Source organism: Scyliorhinus torazame, chromosome 2 (genome assembly GCF_047496885.1).
Source record: "Scyliorhinus torazame isolate Kashiwa2021f chromosome 2, sScyTor2.1, whole genome shotgun sequence".
Taxonomy (NCBI): Eukaryota; Metazoa; Chordata; class Chondrichthyes; order Carcharhiniformes; family Scyliorhinidae; genus Scyliorhinus; species Scyliorhinus torazame.
The window spans coordinates 199,406,484-199,429,321 of record NC_092708.1 but is presented as its reverse complement, the minus strand read 5'-3'; the positions used below and the strand labels follow the sequence as shown (position 1 = coordinate 199,429,321).

Sequence of the window (22,838 nt, the reverse complement as noted above, 5' to 3'; positions counted from 1 at the left end):
GGCGTGCTGAAGATGCGTTTCAGGTGCCTGGATCTCTTTGGGGGCGCCCTCCAGTATCGGTCAGATAGGGTCGGCCGCATCATTGTGGTGTTCTGCGTCCTGCACAACATAGCCCAGCAGAGGGGCGATGTGCCGCAGGCAGAGGAGGGCGGAGTGGAGGAGGAGCAGGAAGAGGCGCAGTCCTCCCCAGATGAGGGGGATGGGGTTAATGGTCAGGGCAGACGAGGTAGACACAGGCAGGTGGCTGTCCACCGTTACCGGCTGGCCCAGCGGGCACGGGACAGACTGATAGCCGCCCGCTTCACTGACTAGATGGGCGTGGGAATCGGGTAGTATGGCCACAGACCGCACACCATGGCAACAGCCGACCACCCACACCCACCATCCATCCACCACCCAGCACCCTCAACCCCCTCCCCAACCCCACCCACCCCACCCGCATGCACCCCCCCCCCCCCCCCCCCCCATTGCCGATCCATCTGCGGCACAACGGGCCGGGCTCACACAGTTGCGGGTGGACGCTTGTCTATTGCAGGCCATGGAGGATGATGACAACCCGCCCTGCGGTGAGCTCCTGGCTCTACATCGTTGGACTATGTCTGACCCATGGCCACAGTACCACCATCCACCCGGACCATCCCTGCATGCGGCTGTGACCACTGCAGCGCACGGTCCCGTCCTCTGCCCGGGGGGATGTTGATGGCGGCGCAGGGGGAACGGGGCAGACTCACCTGGGGCTGAGGTAAGACCACCCCTCACATACACACTTGCGCTCAACGTACATGACACCCCCGCACGCTTTGGACAGAGCACAAAAGTAGCTTCTGTAGGTGTAACATTGACTTTAAAAACCAAAGGAGTTCATGCACGTGCCCTAGCCCCTAAAACTCATCTGTGCCCTGCACCCGTGCCAACTTACTCAGTGCTAATTGTTTGGCCTTACGGGCCCTTTGACTACGTCTACGTGGTTCCCCAGACGGTACAGCAGAACTGGAGGTGGACACCTGTGATTCCTGCCCTCTGACACTGGATCCCTTTGGCGGCCGTTTCCTGGGGCGTCCTGGCCTAGATGGGCCAGGCTGCGGCCCGGGCGACTGGGATGGCGAGCTGCCAGCCTGTCCTGCCCATTGCCCACCCGATGCACATGGGACGGAAGGGGGGGAGTCCGAGGTGTCGCGGTGTTCCCGGACCTCCCCTACAGGGGGACCCGGGACGGACCACACCACCTCCTCCTCCCTCGGGGTGCCTGATGGCCCCCAGGCCTCTACATGGGTGGGGGATGCGAACGGACTGGCCATCCGACGCCCCCCCGGCATCTGGCGCTGCCAGTCCTGGAGGCCCGTGCTGGTATCGACAGGGGTCTGCAGATTTGCAGCCATGGAGCCCAGGGGGTTGGCAAACCCTGTCTGTGACAGTGCGACGCCGGCTCGCACATGGCCACTGGCGCCGATGCCCTCAGCGATGGCCTGCAGAGACTGGGCCATGGCCTGCTGAAACTGGGCTATGGCCTGCTGAGACTGGGCTATGGTGTTGAGCGCCTCTGCCATCTGGCGCTGGCACTGGCTCATGGCCTCCTGTGAGAGGGCAGCCATGTCCTGGGCCACAGACGCCGCCTGCACAGAAAGCCCCAGGCCTCGCAAACCGTTCCCCATGTCTGACACCGTCGCACCCATTGCCTCCACCGCGGATGCCACCCGTGCGGTGTCGGCCTGGGTGGCACGTATGACCGGCACCACTCCCAGCTCCTGGACGTGGGTGGACTCCTCCACCTGCGACTGCAGCCGCCGCAAGCCGGCCGTCACCCTCTTCGCTCGTCTCCGGGTCGGTGGTTGCATCGGATCTATGTGTGGGTGTGGTAACTCCAGGAACCCGGGATCCATCTGGGCGGCAGATGTTCGCTTGGTCTGGGCTGCCCTCCGACCGCCCGGTCCCTCTGCTGCTCCTACCTCCACCTGCTGTACCGGGACGGCTGTGTTGTGCGCACCAGTGAGTGTACCAGACGCCTCATCACTAAAGTGCCCAACCGAGGTGAGTGTTTCTGCGATGGTGGAGGGTGTTGGTGACAGCAGTGGCGTTGTGTCGTTCTCTTCGTCCCACTCTGAGTCCATGGCACTTTGGGGTGGGGGTTCGTCTCCACCCATCCACTCTGAGTCACTGTCCGGTATTTCGTCTTCCTGGGTAGTGCTGTCCCGGGTAGTGGTGTCCTGGGTAGTGGTGTCCTGGGTAGTGGTGTCCTGGCTCGGATGTGACGGGGGCCTGTGGCTGCCCCCCTCGTCGCTGGGTGGTCGCTCCCGCACGTGACGGGGGTGTCGTCTCCCTGTTGCTCCAGGTCTCTCCGTCTCCCGTGGTGTGCGAGGGGCATCCTGCGGGCGTCGCATGCTGGAGGGTCCGGGTCTCTCTGTCTCCCGTGGCCTCCGAGGGGCATCCTGCGGGCGTCGCATGCTGGAGGGTCCGGGTCTCTCTGTCTTCCGTGGCCTCCGAGGGGCATCCTGCTGGCGTCGCATGCTGGAGGGTCCGGGTCTCTCTGTCTCCCGTGGCCTCCGAGGGGCATCCTGCGGGCGTCGCATGCTGGAGGGTCCGGGTCTCTCTGTCTCCCATGGCCTCCGAGGGGCATTCTGCTGGCGTCGCATGCTGGAGGGTCCGGGTCGCTCTGTCTCCCGTGGCCTCCGAGGGGCATCCTGCGGGCGTCGCATGCTGGAGGGTCCGGGCCTCTCCGTCTCCCGTGGCCTCCGAGGGGCATCCTGCGGGCGGTCTGCATCTGCGGGGATGGGTGCCTGGACGTTTGGTCCTGCGATACACAATGAAACATGCATGGTTAGACATGCAGGCAGTGATCAGGTGATATGAGGAGGGGGATATAGGGGAGGGGGGATATGGGGACGGGCTGTTGGTGGCTCACTTGCTAGTACGCCCCCGACCTCTGCATCAGCAACCTCCCGTTCCTCAGGTCCGCCAGCCAGTTCCAGGGCCCTTTCCTCGTGTTCGGTCAGTGGCCTCTCATCAGCGGGCTCTCCTCCAGTCCTCACATGCTCCCTATTGTTGTGTGCGCGCTTCTCCTGTGGGGGGGTGGGTAACAGGGGTAAAAGGCAACAGTGTTAGGCAGGTATATGAATGCACGCCATCGGTTGCGCGTGCATTGCAGAGGTTAAGGTTAGGGCTGGATTCACTTGGGGATATGGGGGAGGGGAGGATATGGGGGAGGGGGGATATGGGGAGGGGGGGGAAATGGGGGATATGGGGAGGGGGGATATGGCGGATATGGGGAGGGGGATATGGGGAGGGGGGATATGGGGGAGGGGGGGATATGGCGGATATGGGGAGGGGGATATGGGGAGGGGGGTATGGGGGAGGGGGGATATGGGGAGGGGGGGTATGGGGGAGGGGGATATGGGGAGGGGGATATGGGGGAGGGGGGATATGGGGGATATGGGGAGGGGGGATATGGGGGATATGGGGGAGGGGGGATATGGGGGACGGGGGATATGGGGGACGGGGGATATGGGGGAGGGGGGATATGGGGGATATGGGGGAGGGGGGATATGGGGGATATGGGGAGGGGGATATGGGGGAGGGGGGATATGGGGAGGGGGGGATATGGGGGATATGGGGAGGGGGGATATGGGGGAGGCTCACCTGCCTGCTCTGACGAGGTCGTTCACCTTCTTGTGGCACTGGGTGCCTGTCCGTGGTGTCAGGGCCGCAGCGGTGGCGGCCTCTGCCACTTCCCTCCACAGACACCGGCTGTGGCGTGGGGCAACTCTGCGGCCGTGCCCGGGATACAGGGCATCCCTCCTCTGCTCCACCGCGTCCAGCTGCACGGCGTGAACCACGTGCGCAAGCGCGGATCCCGTTACGTCGCTGCTAGCCCATTTCGGGCCGGAGACTTTCGACCCATTTTTCCGACGTGACGCAAGTCGGACTTGCGCCGTTTTTTGCGCCGAGCGGCGGACTTTGCGCCGATAACGGAGAATTTCGCCCCAGATTTCTGTCCAAGAAATCATGGGCATTGTAGAAGGGTTTCAAATGTATTTTGAACCCTCTAATATTTAAACCATAAGATATGGGGGGTGGGATTCTCCGGTCTCCGAAATCACGTTCGGCGATCGGCCGGAGCATCTCCGTTGGCGCCTAAATCGGGGGTGGCGCTGCTTTCGCGATGCTCCACCCCCTCCAAAATGGTGTACTCTGCGAGTACGCCGCATGTCGTCAGGGCAGCCGCAGGGCGTTCCCTGTGACCCTCCCCGATGCTCCGCCCCTGATGGGTCTGCTAGCCCCCTACCAGACGGAGGATCGGTGGAGGTTTTACACCGTTTTTTCAGGCGTAAAACGCCGCTGTTCCCACGCCTGCGTCAGCACATAGTATCCTAAATGGAGAATTCAGCCGAGGAGCAGATTAGAACATTCGGCCCATCGAGTCTGCTCCACCATTCAATCATGGCTGATATGTTCCTAATCTCCATTCTCCTGCCTTCTCCTCATAACCCCATATCCCCTTATTAATCAAGAAATTCCCTTATTAATCAAGAATACCAGATTTGTACTTGAGGTGCTGTTACCTATAGAGTTACAGACCAAGAGCTGGAAGGTGGAACTAGACAGAACAGTTCTTTCTTAGAACATAGGAACAGAAAAAGTAGGAGTAGGCAAGCACGGTAGCACGGTGGTTAGCACAGTTGCTTCACAGCTCCAGGGTCACAGGTTCGATTCCCGGCGTGGGTCACTGTCTGTGCGGAGTCTGTACCTTCTCCCCGTGTCTGCGTGGGTTTCCTCCACGTGCTCCAGTTTCCTTCCACAGTCCAAAGACGCGCAGGTTAGGTGGATTGGCCATGCTAAATTGCCCTTAGTGCTCAAAAAGGTTAGTTGGGGTTACTGGGTTACGGGTGTGGTCTTAAGTGGGGTGCTATTTCCAAGGGCCGGTGCAGACTTGATGGGCCAAATGGCCTCCTTCTGCACTGTAAACTCTAAGATTTAGCCTCTTGCATCTGCTCCACTGTTCAATACAATGATGGCTAATCTCATCATGGCCATACCTCCACCATCCTACCCGTTCTCCGTACAATCCCATTACTAATTAAAAATCTGTCTAACTCCTCCTTGAATGTACTCACGGTCCCAGCATCCACTGCACTCTGATGTAGCGAATTCTCCAGATTCATGGGGCGCGATTCTCCACTCCCACACCGGTTGGGAGAATCGCCTGGGCCGCCGAAATTTCCGGGGACGCTGGTCCGACGCCCTCCCGCGATTCTCCCAAGTGGCGGGAACGGGCCGGTCGAGTTTCGCGGGCCGCAGGCCGGAGAATCGCCGGAGACACCCAAAATGGCGATTCTCCGGCACCCCCGCTATTCTGAGGCCCGGATGGGCTGAGCGGCCAGGCCAAAACGGCGGGTTCCCCCCCCCGGCGCCGTCCACACCTGGTCGCTACAGTCGTGGGCGGTGCGTGAACGCTGGGGGGCGGCCTGTGGGGGGGCGAGGGGGGATCCTGCACCCGGCTTCACCTTGAATGTGGGGTGGCCCGCGATCGGTGCCCACCGATTGTCGGGCCGTCCTCTCTGAAGGAGGACCTCCTTCCTTCTGCGGCCCTGCAAGATCCGTCCCCCATCTACTTGCGGGGCGGATTTGGACAGGACGGCAACCACGCATGCGCGGATGACGTCCGTTATGCAGCGCCGGCCACACCATCTATTCGGCGGCGCTTTTACGCGGGCGACAAGGCCTGGCGCGGGTAGATGACGCGGCCCCGATACTGGCCCATTGTCAGGGCCTGAATCGGTCGCGACCGGGGCCGTTCCGCGCCGTCGTGAACTTCGACGGCGTTCACGACGGCGCGGCCACTTCGGCGCGGGGGTGGAGAATCCCGCCCATGACCTTTTGGGAGGAGTAGTTTCTTCTCATCTCTGTTTTAAATTTGCTATTCCTTATCCTGAGTCTATGACCACTCATACTAGAATGCCCTACAAGAGGTAGCATCCGCTTCATGTCTACTTCAACCATACCTTTTGTCATCTTGTATAGCTGTTATAACCTGCCCAGAATGTGTAGCTGGAGGATAATTGGTTATTCCATGACTCTTGAGGAATGTAAGCTCCCTCAATGAGGGGAGTCGGGTAATAAATAGCCTTTCCATCTTTCTGACCAAAATTAATGACCTTGCACTTATCCCCGTTAAACTCCATCTGCCACATTTTGGCCCAATCACCTAACCTATCTGTATCCATTTGTAAGGTTCTTATTTCTTCATTGCAACTTACTGTCCCACTTATTTTAATGTCATCTGAAATTTGGCTGTAGAACCTTCAATCCCTGTATCTAAGTCGTTAATGTAGATTGTAAATAGTGGCGCCAAAGGACCGAACCCTGTGGCACCCCACTAATTACATCTTGCCATCCAGAAAAGACCTATTTATCCCGACTCTCTGTCTCCTGCCTATCAGCCAGTCTTCTCTCCAAGCTAATAAATTACCCCTAACCCCATGTTTTCTAACCTTGTGTATTAACCTTCTGTGCGGCACCTTATCTAACACTTGGAAGTCTAGATATACCACATCTACAGGATCTCCATTATCCACTTGGCTTGTTATAACTTCGAATAACTCTCGCAAATTAGTCAAATGTGATTTACCCTTCATAAAACAATGTTGACTCTGATGGATTGCGTTTTGACTTTTCCAAATGTCCTGATATTACTTTCTTAATTGTGGATTGTGACAAATTCCCAACAACAGATGTTAAACTAACTGGTCTGTAATTTCCCTCATTCTGCCTCCCTCCCTTTTTGAATAAGGGCGTTACATTAGCATTTTTCCAATCCACTGGAACCTTTCCCTTTCCCAGGGAATTTTGGAATATTATAACCAATGGATTCACTATCTCTGCTGCCACTCCCTTTAACACTTGAGGAGGTAGGCCATCAGGCCCTGGGAGCTTGTCTGCCTTCAATCCGAATAGCTTGTTGAGTACTGTCTCCCTATTGATGCTGGTTATTCCATGTTCCACCCCTTCTATTACCTCTGAACTACCCGTTCCTCTAGAGATGGAACTAGTATCCTCCACCGTGAAAATGGAGGGAAAATATTGATCCAGCATCTCCGCCATTTCTGTGTTCCCCACTATTAATTCTCTGGTTTCACCTTCCAAGGGGCCAACATTCACTTTTACTACTCTCTTCCCTTTTATGTACTTATAGAAGCATTTGCTCTCCTTTTTGATATTTTGTAATTTACATTAGTTCTTTTTATTCCTTTTTTAAGTAACCCTTTGTTTACGTTTGAAAATCTCCCAATCTTTCAGCCTGCCACTGGCCTTAGCAACATGGTATACCTTAGATTTTGTCTTTATATTCTCCTTAACCTTGCTTCAGTATGAATGTTTTTTACCCCTCTTACCGTCTTTCTTCCTCTCTGGAATATATTTTAGTTGTGAGGAACTGAGTATCTCCTTGAACAACTGCCACTGCTCATCAGCTGTCCTCCCTTTTAGCCTTCCTGCCCACTCTAATCAGGCCAAATCTGTCCTCATGGCTATGTAATTACCTTTGTTTAATTCCAGACGCAAGTGGGGGACTCCACTTTCTTGCCCCCAAACCTAATTTTGAATTTTAGCATACTTTGGTCACTGTTCCCGAGAGGATCCTTAACTGCGAGGTCATCAATTAGTCCCTTCTCATTGCACAGTACTGAATCCAGAGTAGCCTCCTCCCTTGGTTCCACAACATATTGGCCCAAGAAACAATCTCTAATTTATCTGGTTGTCAAGGGACTAGATATCTCAAGCAGAAAGATGTTTGTGTCCTACTTCTTGGATAATTGAAGCACTTGGGTATTTGACATACAGTAACCCCCTGTCGTTTGTGGGGTTTCTGTTGCCACAAATTCTCGCGAAGTGCAAAACTATAAACGGTAAATATGTGCAGAGTCGGCACACACACAGTGCACACTTTCTGCACATGTGCAGTGCATGAATTCTCCATGGGAAAGGTCAGACTTTAATGTGCTGAACCATAGTTGAGTGAGTTTGGGGGCAAAGCACCACGATTACTTGTACAAATACATTTGTGCGGGTAAACAAATTCATGACATGAATTACTGTACCACTACTTTGAACATTTGATGGATTTCCATAAAATTTTAGCTGTAGCATTGAATTTTTAAAGTCTTGTTTAATGGTTTCTCTACCTGTTATAGTCATTAATGTTGCAATGTACTTATCTGCTTTAAAGTTACATGTTAAAAATTCATAAACTTGTAAGTACATCATCAGGTATAAAGTCGCTTGTAATCGTTCTGTGAGCAGTTTTAAGAACCCACCTCTCTCGCATTTTTTGACAGTGGAAAGATCCCTTTTTGGGGAGAGAGACCCCTCCCCCTCCCAGGAAATTACAACCTAGTCTATAATTATTTAACAGGCTCTCAGGAAGGAGGTAATTAGGCGGGATTCCCGGAAATTCCTGCTCAAGGTCAATGCACCTTTACACAGTCCCCATCCCGTCCGTGGCAATCTTGTGGCAGGTGTGCCGGAAAATCCAGCCCGGGTCTTCACAGTCACCTTCCTTTGGCGGGGCGGGGGGGGCAAAACAGAGCCAACATTGAAGTGGCTGTTTTGAACTCATGTGAGGATGATTTTTGAGGGAGTGTTCATGATCGGGGGTAGCCCCCAAAACAGGGAATTAATTATAATTCTCTTTGTGCGATGTTATCCACGAGAGGGTAGATTTTGCCGTGGTTTAGCAACTCATCTGAAAGACGACACCTCTAACTGTGCCTGTGCAGCACACTCTCTGCTCTGCACTGCTGGTGTGTCAGCCCAGATTTAGTGCTTCACTCACTACAGTGTGATGCACAATCAATTACACAAAGACGAGAGTTGGATGCAATCGAGGCTTTATTACACTAAGATGTGTGGCCTCCTACAGTAGCTGGCGAAATGGCTGCTGTATGGGGAGCACACATATTTATACTCCGCCTACTGGGCGGAGCCAGCAGACAGGGACCTACCCCCATACCTGTAGTACAGGGCCTTACCACAAAGCACCTAATATATACATCAGTGGTGACTACCACACAGTGGGAGTTGAATGCACAGCCATTGTGGGAGGGAATGGGAATGAACAGTTTTCCTAAAAATACTCACATCTTTCTATTTTCCAATAGCACCGATTTTTATACAGTCAAGAGTTATCAACAACAACACCTTTAAAGTCAGCAAATCCAGAGAGTGAGGATGAGCTAGATGAAAATGTCGAACCTTCCACATCATTCTTTACTTCTCAGGTAATTACAAATGGGCACAAGATCCAGGTAATGCCTGATGAAATCAACTGCAAAGAGACTAACTGGCAGAAAGAGGTCAGTGACGTGTGTTAAAAGTTGCAGGTTGCGACAGGGTGTAACGAGTTTGTACATATTCAGTGCATTGGAGTTTATTTGTACCCTGGTATGATTTGGGGGGCATGGTAGCACAGTAGTTAGCACTGCTGCTTCACAGTGCCAGGGACCCGGGTTCGATTCTTGTCTTGGGTCACTGTCTGTGCAGAGTCTGCACGTTCTCCCCGTGCATGGGTTTCCTCCGGGTGCTTCGGTTTCCTTCCACAAGCCCCAAAAGACATGCTTATTAGGTGATTTGTACATTTTGAATTCTCCCTCAGTGTACCTGAACCGGCGCTGTAGTTGTTTCACTCACTACAGATAAATCACTTGGTTGCATGGTGTACCGAAAACAACCTCTCTCTAAATGTTGGAAAGACCAAGGAACTGACTTCAAGGAAAGAACTTCAGGAAGTGCAGCATGACACACACTCCCGTCTGCATCAATGGCTCCGAAGTGGAGATAGTCGATAGCTTTAAGTTCCTGGGGGTCAACATCACCAACAGTCTGTCCTGGTCCACTCACGTTGATGCAACAGCCAAGAAAGCCCAACAACATCTCTACTTCCAGCGGAAGCTAAAGAAATCTGGCATATCTTCATCGACTCTCACAAACTTCTACAGATGTGCAATAGAGAGCATCCTATCCGGCTGCATCACAGCTTGATATGGCAACTGCTCGGCCCAAGAGCACAAGAAACTGCAGAGTGTGGTGAATTCAGCCCAACGCATCATACAAACATGCCACCCCCACATTGATTCTGTCTACACCTCCCACTGCCTCAGGAAGGCAGACAGCATTATCAGAGAACCCTCCCACCCAGGCATTGCCTTCTTACAGACCCTTCCATCAGGCAGAAGATACTGAAGTCTGAAGACCCGCACATCCAGACATAGGAACAGCTTCTTTCCCACAGCTACAAGACTCCTCAACAACTCCCCCTTGGACTGATCTGTTCCCAGTAAGAACAATATTCGCGACTCCCTATGCTGCTCTTGCTCATGTGCTTTGCTTCATTTGCCCCTTGTTCCGCACTGTAACCAATCACTGTTTTGTCGATGTACCATTTGTCAATGTACTCTGTTGATTATTCTTGTCTCTACTATGTACGTACTGTGTACTTTCTTCGGCCGCAGAAAAATACTTTTCACTGTACATGTGACAGTAAATCAAATCAAATCAAAATCAAATCAGTGGGAGTTGAATGCACAGCCATTGTGGGAGGGAATGGGGATGAACAGAAATAATATTTGCAGTTTATCTAAAAATACTCACATCTTTCTATTTTCCAATAGCACCGATTTTTAAACAGTCAAGAGTTATCAACAACAACACTTTTAAAGGCAGCAAAGCCAGAGAGTGAGGATGAGCTGGATGAAAATTTAGAACCTTCCACATCATTCTTTACTTCTCAGGTAATTGTCTTCTCAGGTCACTGTCTGTGCAGAGTCTGCACATTCTCCCCATGTCTGCATGGGTTTCCTCCAGGTGCTCCGGTTTCTGGTGAAGTTTGATTTATTCAGGATGTCTCAATCTACTGCCTTGGGTCATCAAGCAATGTTAAAGGATCACTGGCCTAAAACTTTAAGTCTATTTCTTTCCACAGCATTCACACTACTTTGCCCTTGATCAGCAGCTATCTTGGCTTCATAGTCATGATGCATGAATATGGCCAGGATCTCATTCGTCTGCCTTATTCAGTGGCGGTTATCATAGATTATACAGTGCAGAAGGAGGCCATTTGGCCCATCGCGTCTGCACCGGCTCTTGGAAAGAGCACCCTACCCAAGGTCAACACCTCCACCCTATCCCCACAACCCAGCAACCCCACCCAACACTAAAGGCCATTTTGGACACTAAGGGTAATTTATCACGGCCAATCCACCTAACCTGCACATCTTTGGACTGTGGGAGGAAACCGGAGCACCCGGAGGAAACCCACGCACACACGGGGAGGACTTGCAGACTCCGCACAGACAGTGACCCAAGCCGGAATCGTACCTGGGCCCTGGAGCTGTGAAGCAATTGTGCTATCCACAATGCTACCGTGCTGCCCAAATGACAGAGCAAATTAATAGAAACGTATATGTAGCGTTGTAAGAAATAATCATATTCTTTGGTTTTTCAATATAGAAACAAGCAGGAAGTGATCATAAACCAGTTTACGCAACAACCACAGCTTCAGTCACAACACTGTTTAGTTCAGAAAGTGACTCAGACATGGATGAACTCGATATGAAGGCATTCTTAGGTTATCAGGTAATAACAGAACATTGCTTATTGTAAACCCAAAATATTGAGAAGGAGATTGAAGGGAAAATCCCTTGGCAAGTTTCAGAGAAATCTTAAAATAATAGAGTAGTAATAGTAGGAAACTTCAATTATCCTAATATAGAGTGTTGAAAATGTAAAGGCCAAAGAGGGTGAAGAGAGCCTAAAAATTATCTGTCGCTGGATGTGATTCTAAGGAATTAAGTAGGGCAATTATAGAGTGGATTTTAGTGGGAGAGCCTCTGCATAATAATTATCATAATATGATTAAATTTAAAGAAGTTATGGAAAGCGACAAAGGGCACGAGTGTTCAGACAGGAGGTTTTTTACCCCATCACTGAAGGGAGGGGGTCAAAGTGTGGGGAGGGGGCCTGAAAGGGGAAAGGGGAAGATTGGGGCTGTCAGTCAAAATGACACCCTGATCTATAAGCAGCCTTTCCTGCTGGAGAGCTTCAACTCGCCAGCAGGAAATCACTAAGTACAGCCTCGGTGGAGAGAAACACCCTGAGGCCAAAAACCCCAGCAAAGCGCTGTTGGATACTCCGCTAGATGCGCCCGTCAGCGGACTTTAATTTCTGTCCACTGAATCACGCCCATCATCTCCTGATTTCAGAAAACTTCCTCATAATATGCAAAATGCTAAAATTGTTTTGGCAGCTATTTCCAGTATCCCTCTGAGATTTGGTCAGCCCGATACTTACCAACAGCTATGACTTAACAGTAAAATAAGGGTAGCTCAAAATTATTTTATTACCATTTAAAAGTATAATAGTTAAAGGACTGGTGGAATCAATGAAGAATGTCAGAAAGTTGAGGTAGTTTTAAGTAATTTATATTTGTATTTGTGGACATAAGAAATAAGGTATAGCTCTCAGTAATCTTAATTATGTGTTTCTGTATTTAACAAGGTTAATAACTTTCAATGACTGTATTGTTATAAGAGCATATTGAGTTTGAGAGGGTAAAGCAAAGTAATTTTGACCATTGGGTGCAAACGTTAAAGGTAGAGACAACATACAAAGCTCTTAGGGAAATAATTCTCTTAGGAGAATTTTAAGGTTCACTTCCTTCGTAGTTAAATAAAATAAATAAATAACCTTTATTGTCACAAGTAGGCTTACATTAACATTGTAATGAAGTTACTGTGAAAAGCCCCTAGCCACCACATTCGGGTACACAAAGGGAGAATTCAGAATTTTCAGCTGGCACGGGAATCAAACCCGCACTGCTGGCCTTATTCTGCATCCCTAACCAGCTGTCTAGCCCACTGAGCAAAACCAGTTAGGATGATTATGAGCTGTTCCATTGATCAAAACCTTTGTTCCGTCACCCTAATAAACCTGAGAAGGGTACAAAGTAGGAAGGTGAAAGGAAAGCAGGTAGTCAAGGAAGAGAAGGATAAGAAAGGAATAGTCAGGAAATTTCCCCCAAAACCAGAAAGGAAGGGACAGAGGGTGGAGGTGAAATTCAAAGGTTTATGTGCTTTCATTGTAACAAGGTCGGACATTTGCTCGCACAACACTGGAAACCAAATGAGAGACCAATTGCAGAGCAGGAAATGTAGCACCAGAAAAAGGAATAGTTTTTAATGGTTTTTAAAGCTGTAGCAGAGGTCTAAGGGTCCCCTTAGAATCTTCAAGAAAGGGGGGATATGCTTCAAGGTAGTTCAGAGATGAATTTGAGTGCTGGTGAAGGAAGTCAGGCTGTTAGAGGTTCTGGATGTTTTGTTTCAAAGGGAGAAGTGTTCCCTTACTAGTCAAAAAAACATTGAGAGATACTGGGGCAGATCAATCATTGATGGTGGCTGATGGTACAGTTTGCGTTTTGAAAAGTTTTATGATGGGAAAAGTATTAATAAGGGATATTAATGGAATTGATTGATCTGTTTCTTTGTGTGAAGTCAATTTAAGAAGTGACTTTGTAAATAGAATTCAAAAGCAGGAAATACTGGACCATCTCAGCAGGTCTGGCAGCATCTGTGGAGAGAGAAGGGAGCTAACGTTTCGAGTCTGGATGACTCTTTGTCAAAGCTGGAGAGAATTGGAAATAGAGCCAGATTTATACTGCAGTGGGGGGGGGGGGGGGGCGATGTTGGATAGGGGGCCAGTGATGGTTGGAGATTGACAAAGATGTTGGGGAAAGAAGACAAAAGGAATATAAATGGGGGTGATTAAGGCTAAGAAGGGTGCGGATAGTGGCGCATAAAGAGATTAGAATGTGTGAATGGCAGAACAAAGGTGAGCAGTGTCAAAGGGCAACTAGGAACAGTTGACCCAAGTGGATTGGGGAGGGGGAACAATGGTGAAGGGAAAACGATCAATGGAAGAAATGAAAATAAATTGATAGAAATAAAGAAAATGGGTTAAGGTGGAAGAGAGAGTTCACAGTCTGAAGTTGTTGAACTCACTGTAAAGTCCGGAAGGCTGTAATGTGCCAAATCGGAAGATCAGGTGCTCAGGTTCGTCCACCTTGCGCGGGGCTTCACTGGAATATTGCAGCAGGCCAAGGATGGGACTCGCTGTTTCTGAGACTAAGTGTTGACGCCGGCATAGGAACCGTGGAGTTCCACAACAGCAAAACTGGCGCCGCACCTGGACCGATTCTGCTACTGTTAAGGGGCAGGCACCGGCGCCACATGGAACACAATCGATTCCAATGAGTACCAGTGCGGGTTCGCCTGTTTCACGATTGACACTCAGGAGGCTGACCAGCTGCAGCTGCATATACACACTTCACTCTCCCCACACACACCATCCCAGCCAACAAGATGGCTGCTAGGAGAGTGGCACAAAAATTCACGAATGCCGAGCTGGAGAGCTCCTGGACGCGGTGGAGGAGAGGCAGATGACCTTGTACCCTGGCCCAGGAAGGAGGCGGCCAGCCGCTACCATCCGCCTTGGCTGGGCACAGGTGGTAGGGGCTGTAAGCGCCACCAACAATACCATCCGGACCGGCCAGTAGTGCCAGAAAAAATTGCACGACTCCTCAGGACAGCTAGGGTTAATAGGCAACACTCTGCCTCTGGCATCAGCCCCCATCCCACACACCTGTAACCCTACTGCCATCACCCCCACCCACAAGGGCCCAAGACATGGTCGGTGGCTCAGAGGAGAGGGAGGTTGCCGGGGTGGAGTTCGGCCGTGGGCGAGGACCCTGCTGAGTTGTGCTTCCCGTGACACATGGGTTAAACCACCCCATCCCCTCAACACCACCCCCACATCACCTTCATCCTCACCACCATCACTCTCACCTCACCCACACACCACCTTCCCCCTCACCTCCTGCCCACCTTCACCACCACACCATCTTCATCCCACCTGCACCCTCACCCCCACCACCTGCACTTCTCCCATCCCGGCCCGTGGTCTAATCATGCGTCTTGTCTTGTGTCTTACAGGACCTACCAGAGATGGGGTAGACCCATCTGGTGTCCCCATCCCCAGCCAGTGCTACAGCCGGAGCCCCCACCCTGGGTCGAGCAGCGACACAGAGAGCAGCTCGGATGTCAGCCCTCCACCCAAGATGCAGGACACCCTGTAGCTCGAGACCAGGGATGACACAGATTTCCCATCATAGCTATCTCCAATACCCTCCACCATCCCAGAGACACTCACATCGGTTGGGCACTTTAGTGAAGAGGCTCCTGGGACACCCTCTGGTGCGCACCACACAGCTGCCCTGTGTTCTTTGTATTGCTAATACTCAGGATGGATTCTGGACCTAGTGTACACAAAGACCACAAAGCTAAGTTAAATTAACAAAGTTAAATTCTATTCCACCACTTCTGATACATTTCAAACATTATTCCTAAAGCTAGCAATACTATAAATACTATAAACTATAATTACAATCTACACTTTACTAACACCTATCTCACACACACTATCGCTACTTGTTTTCTGCTCTCCTTCTACACTCTCTAACCTTCCCCTACCTTCTCCCAGAGGAGAGGTATTCCTTTTTATAGGTCTGCTCCCCAGCTCCATCTGGTGGTTGGATAAAATATTACATTAACCCTTAATGTGCTCGACATTATACAGAATGTCATATGCCCCTTTCTTTGAATATGTTTGAAAACTTTTTCAAACATTTCATACATACATGTATGGGAATATGCATACTGTAAATACAATGTCATATATCAATGAGAATGATTTAACAAATACAGAGTAACAGTTCACAAGTTCAGACGATTAGGCTTCTTTTTTTATCCTTGGTGATCTTCTTAATGCACACTGTGGAGCATTAGAACTGTCCTTTTTCTGATCATCTGTTAAGGTAGACAGGAATGTTTTTGGAAATCTGACATCATGAAAAATTGAGTCCGGTTGTGCTGGAGGTAGGTCTGCAGTATGAATTGCATTCTTGATTCTGAGTAAAGATCTTCGATCTTCGATTTCTTCTATACATTGCTCCTACTTTCATTTGGACAACGTATGAATGTGGTGCAACTTCACTCGGAACTTTTGCTGTTTCAGACCATCCACCAGTCGGATTTTGTAAGCAAACAATATCTCCTGGTAGAAGTAGAACTAGTTCCATTACATTTCAATTGTAGTATGAACCTTGTTTGTTCTTCTGTTGAAGCATCTTTTCGTGTACCATCTGGTCATCTAGATTTGGAAAAGTTATACCTGGAAGAGACGTATGCAGCTTTCTACCCATCAACAGCTGGGTTGGCAATAAACCTGATACAAGAGGTGTGATCCAGTAACTCAAAAGTGCCAAAGAAAAATCCTGCTGGTCGTCATATGCCTTTTGAAATAGCTTTCTGATGATTCCAACACCTTTCTCTGCTTTTCCATTTGACTGTGGGAATAACGGACTTGGCATGATGTTTTGGAGGTTGTGGCATTTGGCAAACGAAAACTACTCCCAACAACTAAAACATGGACAATTATCCATCATTACTGTCAGGGGTATTTCATGTCTTTCAAAAATGGATTTTGCGGCTCGAATGACTGATTGAGCAGTCAAATCTGTTAGAGTAACTACTTCTGAATAGTTGAATAGGAGTCGATTATGATCAGGTAGTCTTTACCTCGAAAGTAAAATAAGTCCATTCCAACTTTGGACAATGGAATAGCGATGTTTCAATGGAAGTGAATGTCTCTTTCTGTTACGACGACTGATGCACCTGGCATACACAAAGTGCACAAAGTTTTCCACATCCTTATTTCTGCCTGGCCAATAGACTGATTGCCGTGCATGACTTTTGCATTTTTCCATGCCCTGGGTATCCTTCATGGATACAAGCTAGAGTTTGTCTTCTCATGGATGAGGGAACGACAATTCTATCATGTTTTAGTGGAAAACCATTGATGACAGTGAGGTCATCTTTCACGCTCCTGAAACTATTGCAGCTTCCATTGGACCATCCTTCCGTCAAGTGTTTCATCACGCACTGAAGGATTCCATCTTTTGTTGTTTCTTCACGTATTAGGCGAAGTTGTGCATCCGACACACTGGTAGCATGTCTGCTATAAACTTAGCTTGACCGTCCACATTTAAGATTACCACTGATGTTGGCTCATCAGTGAAGACAGTGGCACGCGACTGAGCACCTGCCAAGACAAGATCCTTGCCTGGTGTATATGACAATGTAAAGTCATATCTACAAAGTTTCATCAGCATTCTTTGTAGACGTGGTGACATGTCATTTAGATCCTTTCTAATTATGTTCACTAAAGGACGCTGATCCGTTTCAACTGTGAATGAGGCAGTCCAAACACATTGGAGTGGAATTTGGAGTCATTGCACCTGAAGCCGATGCAATAGTTTTCCAGAGATTGTCCTCAGATTTCTGAAGTAGCACAGCTCCAATTCCATTCTGTCATGGGAGTGTCCCTTTAAGAAAGGTTTTTGTCTCATCACATGGCTTCAGTGATGTCATTGTGTGGGTGGAGCTGGGTTGTAGCTCTGTGAGGTTTTTAATTTCATTTTCATTTTGACTACTGTGGACTACAGACAAGGAGAAAGAAGTGTTTTGGCCTGTCTCTCTTTATTTTCATTTTAAATATCTGTTCCAGAAGTAAACAGGTTGTGACTATCTGCTTTGGTAACTTAAAAGAAATATTCAGGGAAAGCCAGTTTCATTCAAGTGAGAATACACTGTGCTGGGCCATGCCCTTGAATAGGGTTTTTTGGTTTAGTGGATTTTGTTTTGAATTGGAACAGTTAAGGGGGAATTCATTAAGTGTTATACATAGATTACTGTAGCTGGGGTTGTGTCTTTTTGTTTGCAATTGATAGAAATCTTTGCTGTGTGTTTATATAACTGGGGCTGGTTTAGTGGGCGAAACAGCTGGCTTGTAATGCAGAACAATGCCAGCAGCGTGGGTTCAATTCCCGTACTGGCCTCCCCGAACAGGCATCGGAATGTGGCGACTAGGGGCTTTTCATAACTTCATTGAAGCCTACTTGTGACAATAAATGATTATTGTTATATAAATGTTAACTATAGTCTTAGAATAAAGCTTGTTTTGATTAAAGTGTCTGGGAAGACTGATGAATCACACCTAGCCAAATTCAACATAAAGGTTGTAGGTCAGGTGGACTTCATAACATACTTTGGAGTTTCTAAACCCTGGCGCATAACAATTCTGACTGGCATCAGTGGAGATCTTAGTTTCTTTGGTCGAATCAAAGAACGTTAATGTGGTATTCTTTGTGTTGTGTATTTCAGGATGGTTGGCGTAGTGTTCACAAAGGCTACAGAATAGCTTTTACTGAAACAAAGATATGATTTTATTTATACTTCTAAAACTGGGATTCGACTCTTAGTCCTTAAGAATACAGAACTGATCAATAACATCTAACTACACTCATCTCCTGCTAATCTCACTACTGGTATAAACTATACCACTGAGGTGGGGGGGGGGGAGTTTGCAGAGTTGGGAGAGCAAGAGGAAGAGTTCCAGTTACCGAGGGGGAATGGGTTTCGATATTTGCAGGTCAGGAACTTCATTAGGAAGGAGTTGGTTACGTTTCTGAAGCTACCGATCCGGCGCTGCAGGATAAAAGTTTGTCCAAGGACTAGATTGGGGAGGGAAGGATCTTCGACATACATGGGGAGTTGATGGAGAGAGGGCGGTCTTCGAAGGAGGAAATGAAATGGAAATGGGAAGAGGAGTTGTACAGGCGGGGCTATGAAGTGAGGCTGTATGGAGGATAAACGCATCCTCTTCATCTGTGAGACTGAGTCTCATCCAATTTAATGTTGTGCACAGGGCGCGCATGATGGTGTCAAGGATGAGTCGGTTCTTTTCAGGAATAGAAGATCGATGCGGGTGGTGCTCAAGGGGACCGACAAATCATATCCACAGGTCTTGGGCATTCCCAAAGTTGGAGGAGTTTCGGGAGGCCTTTGCAGGAATTATGTCGAAAGTGCTGAAGGTGAAGGTGGCTCTGAGCCCGTGGAGTTTCGGAGAATCTGGGAGTGCAGGTGGGGAGAGAGGCCGACGCGTTGGCCTTTGCCTCCCTGATAGCCAGGAGATAGAATATTATTACGGTGGTGGGACTGAAAGCCACCTAAAGCGACGGTGTGGTTGAGTGACTTGGCAGTGGGTCTGCACCTGGAAAAGATAATGGACATGATTCTCCCAAAAGTGAACAAAGTCCCTTAGCGGGCATGTTTAGCTGCGCGTTTCCCGGCACTCACCGTGCCAGGAAACCCTGGCTGTTCAATGCGACTCACGTTGAATGAAGGGCCTGAACACGGGAATGCATGGCCGAGGCCGCACATAGCCCCGCTTTGTACCGTGGCAAGCTCCCCATTGTAGTGAGGTCCCCCAAACAATGCCGACTTTCTCCCAAGCCCGAACGCAACATGGGAGGGTCCCCAGTCCCCCTGCATCCCCCACACTGGGCAACCCAGCCTGATCACACAGGCTCAAAAAAATGCCCATGTCATCTGGCAGTGCCACCTGGGCACTTTGGCAGTGCCAACTTGGCAGTCCCCATGCCAGCTGGCAATCATACCTGGGCACTTTGGTAGTGCCAGACTGGCACCCAGGTGGCACTGCCAGGGTGCCAGGATACCATCAAAGGGCATGCAGCTGGGGCCTTCAATCCCCTTGGAGACCCCCACAAGTACCGTTCCGTCTGGTCCACGTTTTTGGGGACTAGTTTTTTTTTCACTACATATACTTTATTCATAAAATCTATCATAAACATTACAGAACATTTCAAATTGTCTTGACTGTACATTTCCATCAGAGTTACACATTCCCTTGACTTTCTTCCATTCAATTTTGATAACCTTACACACATATCACTCTTTACGTTACAATTCCTTCTTAAACATTTACATTGTCATGTTTCTTTTATGCATTGGAGTGTTAATGACCCAGACCGAGGGGGGTTTACACTGTTACCCGCCCCTCGGTGTACATTTGCTGGTAAGACCTTACACAGTGGTCTTTCCCCATTGCGCCTTGGCGGCAGCTGCCCCAAGCTTGAGTGCGTCCCTCAGCACATAGACCTGGACCTTGGAATGTGCCAGTCTGCAACACTCGGTCGTGGACAGCTTTTCTTTTCAAAAATATACTTTATTCATAAAATCTATCATAAGCATTACAGACATTTTGAATTCTCCTGACTGTACATTTCCATCAGAGTTACACATTCCCTTGACTTTCGTACATTCAATTTTGATAACATTTCACACAGGATTAGTGCTGAACTTCACTTGCCCGAGGTCTCTGAGGCAAAGGAGTTGAATCCCAAAGACTCAGGTGTCTCGGGAATCTGTACATTAGAGTGAGGTTTACTGCCTCGCTCTAATATGCAGATTTGCCAAAATGGCGTGGCCCTGTCTGTGACGACCTTGGCTGAGCGCCACCACATTATGTCCCAGTTGCTGAGGGACGTGCACCAGACACAGGTGGGCATTGCTGAGGCTCTGCAGCGGTGGGGAGCAGTCAGTGAGGAGCATCGCTGAGGGCATCGACACCGTGGTGCAGACAACGACGAGGTGCCAGGACTGGCAGCGCCAGATGCCGCAGAGGCCTCTGGAGCTCACCCCATTGTGGGGCGGGATTCACATTGCAATGCCTCGCGAGATTGCGTTGAATTTCACGAGGCCTTGTGAGACCTGGAGTGAGGTCTCCCGGCTTTCAACAGCCATATTGCGCCACGGCGAGCTGCTTTTTGGGCCTAGTGTGGCAGTGGCAGCGGCTGCCAGTGAGGACAGCATGACCAGGACGACCAGCGTCCAATATCAGAAGAAAACCAACGACATCCGCCGACTTCCAAGGGTAAATTACCATCTTTCTCCTAGCATCAGTTCCACCTGCCACCCCTCAAATTCCGAACACCTCTCTCCCCAACAAACCACTGGCTGACACTTCGCACCCTCCCAACATCTGACGTTCGTGCTTGTTCCTCAGGTCTCCATGGCACCCACAAGCACAACCTCTTCATGTCCTGTTACGGTGCCCACTCATGCCACCTACTATAGAGACCCCTGGTCCATCAAGCCTGCGGCTCAGAAATCCGTCTCTTTGCCCCAAAGGGGAAGATACCCCAGATTTAGCAGGTATGGGCCAAGACGGGAGAATGGAGAACTAGGGATCCAAGTCTTCACCCACTATGAGGAATGAGCCCTGGAAATCGTAGGGTTGTCTGAAGAGAGAGCAGTCACTGACAGGGAGGCTGGCCTGAAATGAAAAGGTGGGAATTCATTGCCCCTTCACCTAGATGAGCTGTCTCAAATGAGTTGTTCATTTCAGACAAAATGATCCTTCTTTCTCACTGATCACATGTCCATTGTCTCGCAGGATCTCCATCTGATGAGGCTGAGACATCCAGAGCCCCCCCCCCCCCCGCCCCCCGGCCCAGTGCCACCCAAGAGACCACCAGGACAAGGTTATCCCAGAGCTAATGCCAATGGTAACTGCTAGGACATGGCCATGACATTTAGGAGGGGGTGTCACAGACATTCCAACGGGTGCATAGTTCTTTGGAGGAGTCCCAAAGGCTCCAGGCGCAGGAGATGATGCCGATAATGCGTGGCACTGAGGCCAACACTGCTAGGGTGATAACCGCAGTGGAAAGCCTGCAGTACGAGGTCAGTGTATTGAGTGGTGGTGTCCAAGGCGTGGCCCTGTCTGTGACGACCTTGGCTGAGCGCCACCACATTATGTCCCAGTTGCTGAGGGGCGTGCACCAGACACAGGTGGGCATTGCTGAGGCTCTGCAGCGGTGGGGAGCAGTCAGTGAGGAGCATCGCTGAGGGCATCGACACCGTGGTGCAGACAACGACGAGGTGCCAGGACTGGCAGCGCCAGATGCCGCAGAGGCCTCTGGAGCTCACTCCATCTGCCCCGCCATCCCATGGAGATACCCAGGGCTCTATGGGCACCATCAGGGAAGAAGGAGCGCTGAAGGCAGCCCACGGCCTGCCATCAAGGAGATGGCGGCGATCTCCATTTTTTCTGATTTCTTCCCCTGCTGACACCAGCACATCTCAAGGCAACGGGTAGAACAGGATGGCACGGCGATGTGAGACTGGTAAGTCAGCCGGGGCCCTCTGTCTACAGAAAGACACGAGTCAGGCTTTGCCATAAGTTGAGGAACACCAGAGCTTACCTCACACTTTCCTGCCTTGTATGCTGACACAGGCCCATCACCCTAGAGTGATGTTACGCAGACCCTGAAAGGGTGGAACAAGGCAGCCAGTGGCAGCAGGAGGGGAGGGGGGAGCGGAGGAAGGGGGGTATGGAAGGTACAGCGGGATGGGGAGAGGGTGAGCTGATGGACAAAGAATCATCCTATAAGAATCGGGTGAGGATGAGGGCCTCCCTGGTTCTCTGCCATGCCAGACTCTTGCCACCGCCTGCTCTCCATCCTCCAACTCCTCCTGCAGGTCCTTCCCTGGCCCGTCCCATTCTGGTCCTCCTCGGATGAGGCCGCATGTACCTCCTACTCCTCTAGAATCTTTTCCCATTGCTGTCCCAAGTTGTGGGAAGCAGAGCAGAGCACCCCAAACGAAGAGACCCTCTGAGGGTGTACTGCAGTGCACCACCAGAGCAGACCAGGCATCAGAGCGACATTTCGAGCGGTCCGATGCACCGCTCAATGACAGCACGGGTGACAACATGGGCCTCTATATAACGGGTCTCCGCCTTCGTCTCCGGCCACCGCACTGACGTCATCAACCAGGACTTCAGCGGAGAGGCCTTATCACCCACAACCCAACCCA

At 50.1% G+C, this 22,838-nt stretch overlaps 1 protein-coding gene across 8 annotated transcripts in view; it reads left to right on the top strand.

Moving 5' to 3' along the window:
- The window catches only part of LOC140395077 (uncharacterized), a 659,825-nt gene that overhangs the window by 199,667 nt on the left and 437,320 nt on the right, over nucleotides 1–22,838 (top strand). For all 8 annotated transcript variants that reach the window (XM_072482474.1, XM_072482512.1, XM_072482492.1 and 5 more), the window contains 3 exons: nucleotides 9,150–9,269; nucleotides 10,659–10,778; nucleotides 11,497–11,622. In XM_072482474.1, the coding sequence (XP_072338575.1) occupies nucleotides 9,150–9,269; nucleotides 10,659–10,778; nucleotides 11,497–11,622 (366 nt within the window). The remainder of the gene's footprint in view (nucleotides 1–9,149; nucleotides 9,270–10,658; nucleotides 10,779–11,496; nucleotides 11,623–22,838) is intronic.